This window comes from Nannospalax galili, unplaced genomic scaffold (assembly GCF_000622305.1).
Source record: "Nannospalax galili isolate Female #2095 unplaced genomic scaffold, S.galili_v1.0 scaffold23, whole genome shotgun sequence".
Classification (NCBI taxonomy): domain Eukaryota; kingdom Metazoa; phylum Chordata; class Mammalia; order Rodentia; family Spalacidae; genus Nannospalax; species Nannospalax galili.
The window spans coordinates 698,451-715,188 of NW_008350771.1; the positions used below are offsets into that span (position 1 = coordinate 698,451).

A 16,738-nucleotide genomic window follows, 5' to 3' on the forward strand; every position below is an offset into this window, starting at 1 on the left:
CAAGCAACCAGATCAGCGCTCAGAACCAACTTCAGCTGTAGAAGTTAGCACATTAAATCCCAGATCTACCTCCATGAATTCAGGACAGCTGTGTTCTCTTGCATCCTTAGAGTTACTGCCGAAAGACACGCCCAGGGATTAAGTCAAGTCTCACCATTGACAAACTCTCGAATTATTTCTCTTGTGTAGACCGCTCGCCCTTGGGTAAGTGCATATCTGACACCTTCAAGCACCATGAGATTTGGCCCAACTTCTGGATGTAGTGACAGCCAAGTGTTGTGATCTGTCTTAAGGAGATGGGTCACCCCCTTTCAAGAGATCTGTTCCATGGAAAGTCATCACAGATTTTCAAACAAAGTAAAAGCAGTCTCATCAAGCATAAGATTTCCATTTGCAACAGAGGCTCCTTGGAGAGACTCATGGATTCAAGAGTTTCCATTTCATCTGAGTCCAACCACATGTCCCCATTCCAAGTGTCAGGATTGCAGTCTTCCTTAAGTCATGCTGAAACCTGCACATCAAAAACTTGTTGATACCACAAAATTCACTGATGCTTCAATGGTCCAACTCACACAATTAAATTTTATGTTTCATTTGCAGCAATATCAGCCCTGTTGGCTACAAAAATCCTTTTTACAGATACATCAGAATCTCTGTGGCTCCCAAACTATAATTTAAGCTGAGAATTAAATGACCTGACCTTGTCACTTGCTTTCTATCCCATACCACAATCCCTACAGTCACCATGATGGGTAGTAACGACCAAGTGCAGGAGTCACCTGGGCTCCCATGACACTTGCATTGAAGTCTATCACAGGTGACAGCAAAGTTATGATGCCACCATGCTCTAGACTGCGAGCTTCTCATTTCCCATTGGCAAGGAGTTCAGCACTTTGCTCAAGGCTAAGGGCAGAATGAAGCCAATCAAAGTCCTGTCTGTTCCTGGGACCACCTGCCCTTACGTTGGTATCAGCATCCAGTCAGGAGACAGAGCTCATGCCCATAATAATATGAACATTATAGACATAGGGATTTTAACATCAAGAATTATAATCTAGCAAAGAACAGTTAATTACTAAAAGCAGCAAAAGAGGGCTCTAAAGACGCAAAGGCAACAAGTGAGGAAAAGCTATGTCTCTGCTAGGACAAGTGATTAAGAAAGGATCAGAGGGGCCAGAGAGATGGCTCAGCCAGTAAGGGCACTTGCCACCAAGCCTCATGATGTTAGTTCAGTTCCCAAGACCTGACTCCTGTCAAATTAATTAATTAATTAAATAAATACAAATGTAATTTTTTAAAGGACAGAGGCCTCAGGAAATTATTCTACTTAATTCAGACTTCCATGAGGGAGTGGCAACCATCAGAGTATGCAGCCTGTGCTGGACAGCTTCGATTGTCAACTTGACACTCCTAGGTGGAGGGAACCTCAATTGAGGCATTTTCTCCATTGGATTGGCCTCTGGGCATGTCTGTGGAACATTTTTTTGATTGTTGAGTGATGTGGGAGGGCCAAGCCCACTGTGAGTGGTACCACCCCTGGGCAGGTAGTCCTGGGTTATATAAGAAAGCAGGGTGAGCACAGGTCAGAGGAACAAGTCAGTAAGCAGCATTCCTCCGTGGTCTATGCTTCAGCTCCTGCCTCCAGGTTCCTGCCTTGGCTTCCCTTGATGATAGACAATGAGCTATAAGCCAAATAAACCCTTTCCTCCCCAAGATGATTTGGTCAATGTTTCATCACAACTATAGAAAGCTAACTAAGAAGCTGGTACCAGGATTGTGGAGTATTGCTATAATGGATCTGACCATATGTGTCTGGAAGGACTGTGGAAGTTTTTGGAGCTTTGGACTGGAAAAGTACTTGAAGCTTAGTGAGTTGTTCTGTGAGCACTTGGAGAAACACAGGTGATGGAGGTCTGGCTTGTTGAAGTTTCGAAGGAAGCAAAGATTACCAAGGCTGTTTCTAAGATGTTCTGAATGAGAATGTCTGGTTTCTGTTCAGCTGGGGCTGAAGAATCAGCTGTGATTAACGAGAGATCAGCACCACTGAGCAAAACCTTTGCTTTACTAGGACAATTGATACTGGTTAGCTTGGGCTGAAAAATCAGCTGAAAGAGACCAGCATCATTGTAGCAAAATCTTCTGGAAAGTATTTCCTCAAAGTCAGTACACAGAAGCTGTAGTCCAGAGTGGGGCTGAGCCTCCATCTCAAGCTGGAAGGAGGACTTGGTAATGTGTAAGAGTCTCCTACACAGTACTGGTGTTGAAGGCAAGAGACAATCTGAGGTTTTGCACCCTGAGAGGCCAGGAGAGCCCACTGATAAAGGTGCAACCTCAATTTCAATAGAGACCCCAGCATATTGGAGATGGCAGGACCATGGGACAACCACCAAGGGCAGATGCTGGTGTGGAATGGAGCTGGCCTGAGCCTACAAGACAAACTGTGTGTGCTGTGGGTGACAGAGCCAGAAGAGTGAAGCTGCCCAAGCCCTTTGGAACCCAGAAGATTGTGAGTGAATTCCAGATGTCTAGCCTTGAGCTACTTTGATGGACTTTGGTTTTACTTAAATACGTTTAGTCCTTCCCTTTTGAAATCAGACAGTGTATAATTTATTTTGGATTTTACAGGAGCCCACAGTTGAGAGACTTTGGATTGTTTTAAAACACATTAAGCCAGGCTTGGCGGTACATGCCTTTAGTCCCAGCACTCGGGAGGCAGAGGCAGGTGGATCTCTGAGTTTAAGGCCAGCCTGGTCTACATAGTGAGTTCCAGACCAGCTGGAGCTACAGGGAAACCCTGTCTCAAAAAGATCCCCCCCCCCAAAAAAAAGACACATTGAGCTTTTAAATGAAGTTTTAAGGACTGTGGGACTGTTAAAGTTGTATTGTTTTGTTGTAATAGTAACATGAGATCTTGGGGATAAGAAATGGAAAGGCTGAAGTCTAATAGTGATGATGTGTTTGTCAAGTTGAGAGGGGGTCAATCGTGCTAGACAGCTTCACTTGTCAACTTGACATATCTGGAAGGAGGGAACCTCAACTGAGGAATTTCCTCCATTGGATAGGCCTGTGGCCATGTCTGTGGAGCATTTTCTTGATTGTTGAGTGATGTGGAAAGGCCCAGCCCACTGTGAGCAGTGGGCAGGTGGTCCTGGGAAGGTGGTCCTGGGTTGTATAAGAAAGCAGGCTGAACACGGGCCAGAGGAGCAAGCCAGTAAGCGCTGTTCTTCCAAGGTCTGTGCTTCAGCTCCTGTCTCTAGGTTCCTGTCCTGAGTTCTCACATTGGCTTCCCTTGGTGATGGACTGTGCTGTAAGCCAAAACAATTTATAAACCCTTTCCTCCCCAAGTTGGTTTGGTCAATGTTTTCATCAGAGTAACAGAAAGCTAAGACACAGCCTCTGATGGCTAAGAAATCCACCAGGTGATGTGAGCTAACCTGGTCTGTACCAACAGCCCCGAGTGGGAGTAAGGACCAAGTGTGCATATTTGGTCTATGAAAGTGACTTGTAAGTGGGGACAGGGAGGCTTGGTGACACATCTGGAGCTGGCCTTCATGGGCCACACAGGTGATGAGAATTTGGTCTTTGAACCTGAGAGGGAAGCCCCCCCATACACACAGTGTCCAACTAGTGCCCTCTACTGACTGATCTCAACATTGCTCCAATTGACAGAACTGTCACAAGGTCCAGCTCCAGTATCACAAAGCAGGGCAAAAAAGGTGTATTCAGAGCTCAGAGGCAATAAATTAATAAGTGGTATAGGGAGAGAGGCAGACATGGAAGGGAGAAAACAGTTATCAGGGAAGAGGCCAGAGAGACAAGAGTTTCTATGACTTGTGAAGGAGAGACCTGCACGGACTGGGGCCCTGGGGAGCCAACACCATCTCCAGCTCTCTTAAAAAAGAAAATGCAGTCATATACCAAACACAGCTCAAGAAAGCCACATTGTTCCACTTTCAAATGAACAGAAAATAAAATTCCTGGACAGATTCCGTCTTCCCACCCATGGGGATAAGTGGGAAGTGAGTAGAGACGCATTTCATTTTTCTTGAAAAGGCTCTCTCGGCTCTGCAGTTCCTGCTGAGTCAGGCCGCCCTCACCATCTGCAGATCCCAGGCCTTCAATCTTTCATTCAGAACATTTTCCACAGGTCTTCAAGGAGCCAAACATTGAGCCCAAGAGGCTCTCTGGTTGTGAGAGGCCTCAACTTAGCCTGCTCCCAGCATCTGTGGGTGGGCAGTTTCTGTATCAAGAGGGCTGGGTCCTGAATGAGAGAAATTTCCAGCAGTTAATGTGGTTTGGGACTAGATATGTGGGGATTTCTCTGATGATTACAAAAGCAAAGGCTTTGGAGTAAAGCAACATGAGTTCTAATCCATCAAGCCAAAGCCAAGACCTTGAAGTTCCAAGTTTCCATGAGGTTCAGAAGGAAGATGCTTAGACTGTGGCCTGGGCACTACTGAGCCAGCCACACTGCCACTGATGGATGCTAAGCTCAATGCTGCTCTTCTTAAAATAGGTTCAATAAAGCACCTCATCCATCCCTCATTGGACAGTACCAGGAGACCGAGTCCAGAGTAGGCAGATTGTTTGCTCAATGCCACACAGCACAGTGGTAGTCCAGCTGGCATTGGAACCTTCACAAATGAATTCTCCAATCATCCAGAAACTCAACACATCATCTTAAGCAAAGAGTGCTGGGAACCAACAGACCTGAGCTGGAGTCTCAGCTCTGTAGCTTGCATTCATTCAACAGACACCGAGTGCCTGGCATATGCTGGGCCTATGCTCAGTGCAGGGAACACAGGGGACAAGGTCCACATGGCCTTGACAGCTTGCAGCTCATTGCCTGATGGAGGAAACAGCAACCAATAAGAAAACAAGCCAGATGTTCCTGCAAGAAAGTAGCAAGGTACAGACATAGGGAGAGTGATAGCTACAGTGAAGCAGGCAGGGCATCCAGGGCATTCAGAGTGTAGATATCAGAGGGGTGGACACCAGGAAGGAACCAGCCACTTGGAGACTGTGAAAGGTGCCCAGGAAAGCTGAGGATGAGACTGAGTGAGCCCAGAGGTGCAAGAGGAACCATAATCAGAGGGACAGAGACCAGGTCAGAGCTGGGAAGTCCCATGAGGAGGTTCAGTCCTCGGGTGCAAAACAGAAGAGGCTACCACAGGGTCTGATCAGGCAAACAACTAGGCCTGACCTGCTCTCTCAAAGGATGTACTGGTTGCCATTTATATGACGCTCCCAGCAATCTGACCTTGAGCTAAGCTCTCTGGGCCTCTCTGTTCATTAAAATGGGGCCGAAATAATACCTCCCTCCTGGCTTCATTGGTGACCTACAGATAACAGTCTCCACAGAGCGCTGGACAATGGGCACCAATGAAACCACTGCTTCTTCAAGTCACTGTGTCCAAAGATTCTTCAACCTGGGCTGGATCCAGGTCAACCAATGGCATACTGTCCTCAGCCTGGGGCATCCAGGCCAAAGCCCATTAAGCTCCCATCCAGCAGAGATCAGAAGGGGAGGTTGGTGGAACCCAATGATACAGAGTGGTCAGAACCCTTCTCAAGCCCTTGGGCAGCCTTAGTATCTGTCAGAGACACAACTCCATCACTTGTGTGCCTGAGATACACAGCATGTCCTAGTCTGGGCTGTGACAAGTGGTGACTGTCCTGACTGCCACATTTCTTACAGCACAATCAATTGCTGGGCTCCTGGTAGTCCATCTGTAATTACAGAAACTCTGCCAGGTCCTGGGGAAACCAAGGCTTCTACCCCCACCTGCTCAGCCCAGTTCCTGGGCAGAACTTGGAGAATCCTTCATCTTCCTATGCTCCAGGCCACCTTGTCTCAGAGGCCACCACCTGCCCTCCTAAATTACAAGCATCTCAAAATTAGTGCCAAGACCCAAGGTACCAATGCCAGGTGGTCCTGAATCTAAGGGAATCCTTGGGTATTTGACACCACCCAGGTAGGCCAATGATTAGCTAAAGGCTGGGGTTTGGGGATCAGCCTGACTCTGCCCTAGTAGCCTTGGGTGAGCAGATACCCTTCCAAAACCTCCATTTTATCATCTCTACAGGAAAAGGTGGAATCTTTAAAGCATCGGAGTAAATTAAGTAAGAGATAAAGGGAATAAGGCACAGCACAGCAAGCAGTGGGCACTAAACAAAAGGTATGGCTGGAGAGATGGCTCAGTGAGTAAAGGGCTTGCTACTAAGTCTGAAGACCTGAGTTCAGATCCCCAGAATCCACATGAGCGGGACACATCTGTCATGCTGGTGCTCCAATGGAGAGAGGTAGGCAAAGAGAATTCCTGGAAGTTTGCAGGCCAGCTAGCCAGGTGTACACAGTGACAAACAGGCAACCCTAACTCAGGTGAAAGATGAGGATCAACCCCTAAGGTTATCCTCTGACCTCCACATGCACTCTGTGGCATCTGTGCACCCACACTCATACACTTCATCCACACTCGTGATTTATTATTTTCATTTTATGTGTACCAGTGTATTGCCTACATGTGTGTAAGTATACCCATGTCATGCAGTGCCCACAGAGGTCAGAAGAGGACATCAGATCCCCTGGACCTGGAGTTACAGACAGTTGTCAGCCACCTTGTGGGTGCTAGGAACTAAATCCAGGTCCTCTTCAAGAGCAGCCAGAGCTCTTAACTGCTGATCCATCTCTCAAGCCCTCCCATAAGAAATTTTTAAAAAGTAGTGCACACCATTTTATTTCAGGGACCTCAGTACCAGTATTTATCAGCTTTCACAGTTTCAGGTCACAATAAACTCATAAATTGAAAAGTCTCCCAAGTAAAAAGTGCCTTTAACCCAATTAACCTACCCAGCATCGTAACTTAGCAACTCAGTATGAGAATGAGTGGTTTGCCCTCTGGTCTCATGGCCACTACCTAGCATCAATAGAGAGGATCACACTGCTTATTGCTAGCCCAGGAAAAGATCAAAATTCAAAATGTGAAGGATGGTTTCTACTAAATATATATGACTTTGCATCACCAAAAAAATCAAAATATTGGCCAGGTGTGGTGGCATATGCCTTTAATCCCAGCACTCAGGAGGCAGAAGCAGGAGGAGCTCTGTGAGATCAAGGCCAGCCTAGTCTATATAGCAAGTTCTAGGCCAGCCAGGGCAACAAGGAGGCCCTGTCTCAAAAAAAAAAAAAAAAAGTTAAAATGTCATTAAGGGCCATCAAGATGGCTCAGCGGCTAGGCGTGCTTGCTATCAAGCCTGACGACCCTAATTCCATCCCTAAGATGCACACGGTGGAAGGAGAGAACTGACGCCTGCAAACTGTCCTCTGACCTCCACGTGCACACTGTGGCAAATGCACTCATATGCATACATGCAATTAAATAAATGTAACTAAATATTATTAAGCTGAACTATTGAAATAGAAAGCTCTCTATATCATGATATGAGATGTCTTTATCAAAGGACAATTATTCAGTTGAAGTATGCATACTCTTTTAAACATTTTATTTACTTTTTAAATTTTTATGTGTATGAATGTATTGCCTGTATGTATGTAAGTACACCCATGTCATGCAATGCCTGCAGAGGTCAGAAGAGAGTGTCGGATTCCCCTGGAACTGGAGTTACAGATGGTTGTCAGTTGCCATTTGGGTGCTGGAAACCAAACCCAGGTCTTCAGGAAGCGCAATCAGTGCTCTTAACTGCTGAACCATCTCTGGTCACCTCCTGGTAGACTGTACGGTTAATAGAACCTTGGCTTGTTGATTCTGGAGTTGGCTCTCCTCCCAACACCTACCCCAGCCCCAGCTCCTCTGAAAGGCCACATGAGGTCAGAGAGGCCTCCCTACATCCTCCCCTCAGAATGCCAGGATTTCCTGAGCATCAGCTTCAAAACAAACCTTTTAGGTGAACACAGGATCATTCTCAGCCCTTGTGGAGCTCAGTACTGTGTGGAGCAAAGAACACTATGTCTGCACCACCACATGTATGTATCAGCTAGATTTTAGTACATAACAAATGATCTCCACACTTGCTGGCTTTAGAAAGAACCATTTATAATCTCTCTGGGTTCCAGAAGTTAGTCAAGCAGTTTCTTCTAATCAATCACATGGCTACGTTGACCTGACAGGTCAGCTGGGCTAGAAGATCCAAGACAGCCTCATACACAGGTCTGGCAATTGGTACTGACCATTAGGGGATGTCCAATCACCCAGTAGGCTGTGCAGGCCTGCTTACAGGGCAGAGGCAGGAGGGCAAGGCGAATGCTGAAGTATGGCTGGAGGGAGAACCCGAAGTCACATGTCATCATTTTGGCCACATTCTATTGGTCAAAGCCAGTCATGTTCTATGGCTTGGTTAGTCTCTGTGACGTACATCTGGGTCCCATCACTTAAGGCAGAATGAGGGTCAGTCTGTTACCTGAGCCAGCTGGCCAAATTTTTAACTCAGATTAGAAGTTGGATTGAGAATCATTAGAAGAGACCCTATCTTTTTTGTTTGGTTGGTTGGTTTTGGTTTGTTTTTGAGACAGGGTCTTCCTGTGGCCCCAGCTGGCCTGGAACTCAGCTTTATAGACCAAGCTGGCCTGGATCTCACAGATATCCACCTGTCTCTGCCTCCCAAGTGCTGGGATAACAGTGTGTGCAACCACCCCCATGAAGAGGCCCTATCTTGACTCACAGACATCAGGTGGAATGTGAATAGAATCAGTCTACAAAAAGGCCAGTTTTCATGTGAAGTAAACCTAGAATAGGAAGTGTCTTACACAAGGACACACATACACAACAAGCTGGTGACAGAGCCAGGTGTAACCTGGGTCCCCATGAAGCCTAAGGCTGGGAGTAGGCTGGACCAGGGCAGCTGAACAGTTGTGTTCAGCAGGGATGTCTCTGCCTTGTCCCACCTCTACTAAGTATTTTGTCAAAGAGCCTGTTCAGCATGTTCGGCACCATCTAAGACCATCTATCAGATTCCAACAGGATTATTCCAAGTTATAGGTGAAAAACCGAAGCTCGGAGAGGGCAGTTGACCTACCCAGGGCCCCCAGCTGACTCACCTGGGATCTGTCTGGTGCCAAGGCTGAGTCCCTCCTGCTGCAGTGGAGCTGACCCTGACCTGGCCCCCTGGGGGATGCCAGGCAGCTCCAGACCACCAGAAGAAGCCCACTGCCTGAGAAACTACCTCAGACACCTCGATATGATGCTTAATATTGTTGACTAGATGGGATCTGAAATCACCCAGGACACAAGCCTCTAAACCTACCTGTGAGGGATTATCTAAATTAGGTTAATTGAGGAAGGAAGACCTACCTTAACTGTGGGAGGCATCACTCCATGGACTGGGGTCCTGGACTGAATAAAAAGGAGAAAGGGATCTAATCACCAGCATTCACCATTCTCTGCTCCTTTTTTTTCAGGGGATGGGGAGGGTGCACACATCCATATATGCACATGTGATAGCCAAAGGAAGATGTCTGGTGTGTTCCTCTATTGCCATCCATCTTATTACCTGGAAACCAAGTCTTCCACTGAACCTGAGGCTCATCGTTTGGGTGAGGCTGACCAGCCAGTGAGTTCCAGGAAACCACTCATCCCAATGCTTGGGTTACAGGCATGTGTAGCCATACCTGACTTTTTACATGGGTGCGGGGGACTTGAACTCAGGTCCCCATGCTTGTGCAGCAAGCACTCTTACCCACTGAGGTACTGGGTCTCCACTCTCTGCTTCTTCATTGTCTGACCCACACTGCACCAGGAGGCTGGACAGGTAAGCAGACCCTGGCCAGGCTGGTCAGTCACACACAGGGTCTCTGAGTGGCATTCAGAGAGCACATTTATTTACAAAGCACTTTACAAACATTACCTTATGCCTCCCCACAGCCCCCTGCGAGGTAGGTCAGTAGTCATATCTACAGTTTAGATGGGGAAATTGAGGCACGGAATGGGGATGTGGCCTACCCCATTATAAAGAGAATTTCTCACCCTCCCATCAAAAAATAACAACAAAAAAGCACTGGTCCTCCATCCCACAGTGCCCCCTTCCTTTCCTGAACGCTAAGGGTTGAGACCCGCCCTGCTCTTGTACTGTCCCAGTGGCGGCCTCACCAGATGCCACAGGGACCTCAACCCCAGGGGCTGTGGTTCAGCCTTGCAGAGCTGAGCAGGACCAACCCTGAAGGCTAGGGAAGAGGGGGCTGAGGTGACATCACTCTGCAGACACTGGGCCAGGCAGGGATGGGGCCCAGATGAGAGATCCTAGTCCAGGAAGCTCAGAAGCAGAAGGGGAGGGGGCATGGCAGGCACAGCACCCCAAGGTCCGTGGGAGCAGAGGGATAGAGAAGGGAACTGGAAGATGTTCATCAGGTCCCACCGGCAACTCAGGACACAGCCGCAGCTGCTCAGTGGCCAGGCCAGGCGGGACTCAGGGTGCCAAGCCCCAGTGTGCCTCCACTGCATGTAGAAGGGGCCGTGTTGGGTGAAAACCTTGGCTTGGGACACTTTCTCTGCAGAGCCTCACTCATCTCTTGTGGGCTGGGATGAAGTCGAGGAGTGTGGCCTGGATCCCCCAGCACTGACTGTTCTAGCCCAGGATCACTGGCCCAGGCCTCTCTGCACAGGTCTGTGGGGCCCTGTAGAGGCGGGGCTGACTGCATTCTTGCTAAGCTCCTCTTTGGCCTGCAGTCTGCCCACGGGAGCCACCAAGATGGCGCAGTGTCCACTCCAGTGTTCTCCCCACAGGGTTATGGCTGAGCAGAGTGGGGACACAGGTCCTCTTCACCAGTCTAGGATGGCGGGCCAGGCCCTGAGTGCTCAGTGGGTGCCCCAGGCCAGGGGCCTGCTATCTTGACTCCAACGCCTCCAGGTATTCCAGTGCCACGTCATAGCAAAAGTGGTACTGATCCTGCAGAGAGAGAGTACCATGAGCCCTGGCCGTCCTCCAGAGAAGAAGGACTGAGAACATTCTAACACCCCAGGACTGGAACCAAGGCACAGGGTGGGGACCAGACTGGGGAGTAGGTGCTGAGGAACCTGGTGGGGCTTGGATGGGGAGTTGGAAGTGTCTGTGTCTGAAATGTGGCCCCTCACCATGGTCTCCACCATATTGGGCTTGTAGTTTCGAAGTGTTTTGGCAGCAAAGAAAACATCCACCAGGCTGTGGCAGCGGATCATCTCCAGGACCGTGGCACAGGCGCAGAAGGTGCCACTACGGCCGCCCCCGTTGCTAAAGGAGACACATAAGAGGTTTGGGACAGGACCTAGGAATCCAAGGTAAAGGGCAGGGCTAGGTAACCAAAGACAGGGATGAGATCAGAGGGGCCAAAGGGGAGAGGAAGGGCTGGGGAACCCAAAAGAAAAGGATCAGAAGGCCTGGGAGTAGAAGGCAAGACTAAAGAGCCACAAGGGGAAGCAAGAGGTGGGGCCCAGAGACCAGCCTGGGACCAAAAGGTTTAAGAGACAGCTCAGGGCTGAAGCTTATGTCATCTCAGAAGACATTCTCAAGGAAGAACGGCCTACAGACTCCTAGAGAAAAGATCCTGACACTCCAAGAGAGACACTAGATGAGGGCAGTGACAGGGAAGGGCAGCCCAGCAGCAAACAAGCCCCAAAGCAAGATGGAAAATGAATTCTGGGAAGACAGTCTAGGCCAGCAACACAGACCACAAGGCAAACATGGGCACTGAACCCAACCTGTGGCCGCCAGAGTCCTCCCCACTCCCCGTTCCTGTGACTCCATGTGCCTCCTAGGGAATGTGAGACCAGCTAGCCCTCAGCTTCCTGCTCCAGGCCCTCTCTCTCTCTCTCAGAATGGAAAGCAAACCTCCTGAGGACTGGCTGGCCTGGCACTGGGAAGCTCAGTAAGTGTCAGAAACATAAAAAAGTGGGCTGCTAGGCCTGGAGAGATGGCTCCGCAGTTAACAGCACTGGCTATTAACTGGAGGACCTGGGTTCGATTCCCAGCACCCATATGGCAGCTGACAACCGTCCATAACTCCAGTTCCAGGGAATCCAACGCCCTCTTCTGACATCCATGGGCCTTGCACAACATGGGTGCACTTACATACATGCAGGGAATACAGTCATACACATAAAATAAAAATAATAAAAATAAAATATTTTTTAAAGTGGGTCACAAAGAGGTACCCAGACATGAGTGAAAACAGATTTATGAACGGAGCACGTATGTGATTTAATAAGTGGAGCGTGCACGTGCGAGAAAGGAAGAAAAAGAAGGAAGGAAGGAAGGAAGCAAGGAAGGAAGGAAGGAAGGAAGGAAGGAGAAAAAAAGAAAGACATTGCATGTGTTCATGTGTAAACATGACTAGAATTCCACTGGCATAAAATGTATGCAACATGGGGCTGGCAAGATGGCTCAACAGGGAAGGGTGCTTGCCACAGGGATTAACAACCTGAGTTCAATACCCAGGACCCACATGGTGGGGAGAAAACCAACTCTTACAAGTTGTCCTCTAATTTCACATACATATGCTGTTGCACACACATGCATACACATGTACATATGTATTTATACACATGCACTAATGCACATGCACACATATCAAATAAATAAATGTAAGAAAAAAATCCAAATATGCTACATAGCGCCAACAAATGAATCAGTGGATAAAGGCATTTACCATGCAAACCGGTGATCTGAGTTTGATCCCCAGAGCCCATGTAAAGGTGGAAGCAGAGAACCAACTCCACAAAGTTGTCCTCTGACCTCCAGATTCCTCCATGACATCATGCACACACACATACACAAAAGGGAAAAATGGCTTAAGTAAGCTACAATCTCATGGGGTGAGGGATTCTGACAAGACTAAACTGTCAAAGTCAAACATTATACAGAAGGCCCTGGACAGCTGCCCCAGGTTAAAGCTATATGTCGTGGAAAGTGACTGGATTCCTCCAGGGAAGATACGACCAGCCTTGGCTAGTCAAAGATGGTCCAGGCCACAGCCCCTGTGAGCCTGGGTTCTGTTATGCCAGCCCTGAAGCCCTGTCTCAGGACCTTGCCCTGCCTTTCTAGCCCTCCCTCAGCCCTCCTTCCCCCCTCCTGCCAGGCAAGCACTCACAGGCAGTGCACCACAGTGCGCCCATCCCCACTCTCCGCCTGCCACTTGTCCACCTCAGCCAACAGGTGCAGGAAGGCTTTCCTGGAGTCAGGTGTGTCCCGGTAAGCAGACCAGCGCAGAAACTGGAAGTGCCGTACCAACAGGTGACCCTCCTGCAGCTGAGGCACAGAAGCGGGGGGGGGCACAGGACATGGAATGGGGGGTGCCACAGGACATGGAACAGGGACACGGGACACGGACACAACACACGACATGAATATCAAGGTCACAGGAGCCTCTGATGACCTCTAGAGGGTCACTAAAGGCAGCCCTGGACACCCAGGTTTTCACCCTTGGGGTCTCCAAGCCACTCACCCGGGAGATGTTCTGCACCCGGAAAACTCGGGCCACCAAGTCCTCATCGGCTGTACCGGACACAAACTCCACCTCCATGAGGCCGTACTGCTGCCGGCCTGGCTCTGGCCAGTATTGCAGACAGGGCTGGGACACAGAGAGAAAGCCAGGTAGAGCAGGACCAGGGCTCACCCCAATGCAACCCTCTCCTCTGGGAGCTCTACACTCTGGCTCACCACCTCACTCCCCTGCAGGACACACTCTCTCTACCACTCACCATCAGAACACAAGGACACCTGCCCAGGGCATCTACCCTAACACATTCAGTCTAGCCACAATAGACCCTGCACACAGAGAGTCATGATACCCACTGCCACGTGGCTAGACACCTCCACCCCAACATGCTACTACATCCTGCATGCACTGTGCCTATATACCTGCATCATGCTGCCTCCGTTTGAGGAGAGTCAAGGATCACCCCAACCATTCCCATCCAACCCCACCTCCTTGCTCCAGATGCAGCTGAGAAGTGGGGTGTCCCTGATGCTGGAACATGGTTCTACTCCTAGCCCAGAGCCCTCCATAGATACAAGGTGCTACCTGTCTGCCCCTGAAGACCACATGGAGACAGGAAAGGAGCAGAGGCAGGCACCACATGCATATACACACACATACACACAGAGACACACTCAGATCTGATGGACTGATCACCCTAGAGCCTAAGCATCTAGCCTGTTCTCTACCTGGTCCCAGTTTATCCATCTGTAAAACTAGGGTATATTAACTTACCTCCTGAGACTCAGTTTCCCTCTCTGTAAAATCATCACAGGACTCGTCCTTGTGGGGTTACTGTGAGTACTATGTGTAAAAGGTGCCTAAAGATGCTTGACACTGGGCTATGCTGACCCTGGGTAGGCCCTTACTACACAGCAGGAACGGAGATAACAGTCACTCATCCCAAGCGACACCATGCTCCATCTGCTTCCCTCTGACCACAGCCCCGAGAAGAGGACGCAACCTCCTCTTCACATGTGGGGTCCTGAAAACCTGTGCTTGTCAGAACTCTGCCTTAATCATCCTTCCCCCACCTTCTCACCCCATTGAATTCTTCCCTTCCCACCCAGCATAGCTCAGACACTGCCTCCTCCAGGAAGCCCTTCTGGACACATTATCTCCCAGGTTTCTCTGCGTCCTAGTGTCAGCTCCAGAATGAGCTTTTCTCTCTGGCATCTGTACTATCTGTGTGTGCATTTGCTTCTCCTTGGACTGTGAGATCTAGAAGGGGCTAGGTATTCTTACTGCCTGCCATAAGCCTGGCAGAGAGAATCCCTAGAGAAAATGGCTGAATGCATGAGCAGTTTGGTGAGGAGCCAGTGATGTCTGGGTAAACTTGCTCTGCATCTTTCCCTCCACCCCAACAAAGGTGGGCTCCTGCCAGAGCTGAGACTGATCCAGACCCCTACCCAGGACCCAGGGCCCATCTCTGTAGTACTGGGTCACGTGCCAGCAACCTCACTCATAGGCAGTCAGAAGAATCCGTGGCTCACCTCAGAAAACCTTCTGGGCAGAGGGCAGAGGGCAGGGGCATCTGGTGGGTGGAGGGAGACCCAGCGTGTGTGGTCAGATAGTTAGAAGGTCAGGCATCTGCACTCCTAGGAGCTCTGGCCCTGGGAGTCCCAAAGGGAAATGGGGAGTCCAAAGGGCATTCCCAGATTTTCTATCACTAGCCAGTGTCTGGCCACCCTCAGCAGCGACTGTCACCATTATCATCTGCATCCCTGAGCAATTATGCCAGGCCCAGCACAATTCCCATCAGAAAAGGTCCTGTGATGGGGCCCATTTTACAGAAAAGGAAAGTGGGGGCATAAAGAGGTAACATAGCTTACCCTAAGTCCAAGAGAAAAGAGGCCCCTCAAAGGCCACGGGGTGGGTAGTCTAGGGGACCTACCACACAAGCAGAAACTTTGAAAGGGACACTCCAGGGTAGGGATCACAGCACTGCCCCCTCCCAGCTATGTGATGTTGGAGAAAGTACTTCTCCCCAAGGGTCTTAATTCCCTTTTCCCCTCTGAAGCCTTCACCTCAATTAGATAAAAGACCATGAATGCAAAAGGGCCCCTGGCTTACAGCAAGTGCTGAAAAAAAAGCAGCCAGTTGGTTCCATATGAAATCTTGCTTATAGACCAGGAAACCAAGGCTCTGGGGAGGAGTGGGACTGGTCTAAGACCACACAATACATGGATGGCAGAGCTGGGCTCCTGCTTTTGACTTTGGGGATGGTGACCTGGAACACACTGAGGCCCTGGCCAGCCTCACCCAGGCAGAGTTGGACTGGTTCAGCTGGTTGAGCATGACGATGGAGGTGCATCCATAGTCGTAGACCAGCCGCCAGAAGTCAGGGGTGGTGCTCTGCAGTGGGTGCAGGGTCACGATGAAGGCTGCGCTCCGAGTGTAACTCTGTAGGGAGAGACCAGCGCTCAGCAGGGATCTGTGCTCAGCCCAACCTCGACAGGACAGCTGTGCCAGCAGGACCAGGCTGCCACAGTGGTCCTTGCCAGAGGCTGCCCAGCATGCTGAAGCCTAAGCTGACAGGGTCGCCGGCCCCAGGCCTATAGTACCCAAGCCCATGGCCCACGTGAGCTAAGCAGCAAAAGATCCCTGAATGGGGACTCAAGCTTTCTCCCTACCATCTCTCCAGCCCAGGGCCAATCTACGAAATATCTGCTTGGCTCTCTCCCTCACTTCCCTCTGGTCTTTGATGAACTGTCATCTCCTTAAGAAGTCCCTTATCACTTCCTCAAGCCTGGCCATACACAGGCCCCGCCTCTGAATGAAGTTCTTTTGCCTGTTGATTTCTATTGAAATTCCCAATGTTTGGCATTCCATTGTGTATTTACTAGCCCTGCCCAAACGCCCCAGGTTAGAGAATCAGAGATCTCAGGGTCTAGACTCTGCCCAGTATATTTTAAGAGTTCAATAGTTACTTTTTTTTTTTTTTTTTTTTTTTTTTAAATTCACTATTCTGAGCTTTCCCTTTTCGTTGGAATTTTTAATCAGATTGAAACCCATCACATTGAGATCAAAGCTGGGAATCGCGATGTTACCAATTTATGTTGTAGCCAAAGGATGTTGCTTGGAGCAGGCGCCAGCTGGCATGGAACTCCTTTAGACCAGGCTGGCCTTGATCTCAGAGAGATCCCTCCCTCTGCCTCCTGAGTACTGGAATTAAAGGCCTGCACCAGTGGCCCTCAATAATTATTTCTAAATAAAAAAATCCCTAGACTATTTCTGGCCTCACAGCTGAAAGGTTAGAGACCCCATGCTGTTCCC

The 16,738-nt window shown here is 49.4% G+C and overlaps 1 protein-coding gene across 5 annotated transcripts in view; it reads right to left on the reverse strand.

Annotated features, from left to right (window-relative positions):
- Positions 1–9,789: 9,789 nt before the first annotated feature.
- The window catches only part of Ptpru (protein tyrosine phosphatase receptor type U), a 79,124-nt gene continuing 72,175 nt past the window's right edge, over positions 9,790–16,738 (reverse strand). For 3 of the 5 annotated variants that reach the window (XM_017801904.2, XM_008847920.3, XM_008847922.2), the window contains 5 exons: positions 15,725–15,865; positions 13,430–13,555; positions 13,076–13,233; positions 11,085–11,220; positions 9,790–10,899 (listed from right to left, as the gene is read on the reverse strand). In XM_017801904.2, the coding sequence (XP_017657393.1) occupies positions 10,837–10,899; positions 11,085–11,220; positions 13,076–13,233; positions 13,430–13,555; positions 15,725–15,865 (624 nt within the window). In that variant the 3' untranslated portion in view covers positions 9,790–10,836. The remainder of the gene's footprint in view (positions 10,900–11,084; positions 11,221–13,075; positions 13,234–13,429; positions 13,556–15,724; positions 15,866–16,738) is intronic. The other 2 variants (XM_017801905.2, XM_008847921.3) reach the window with 1 other exon arrangement.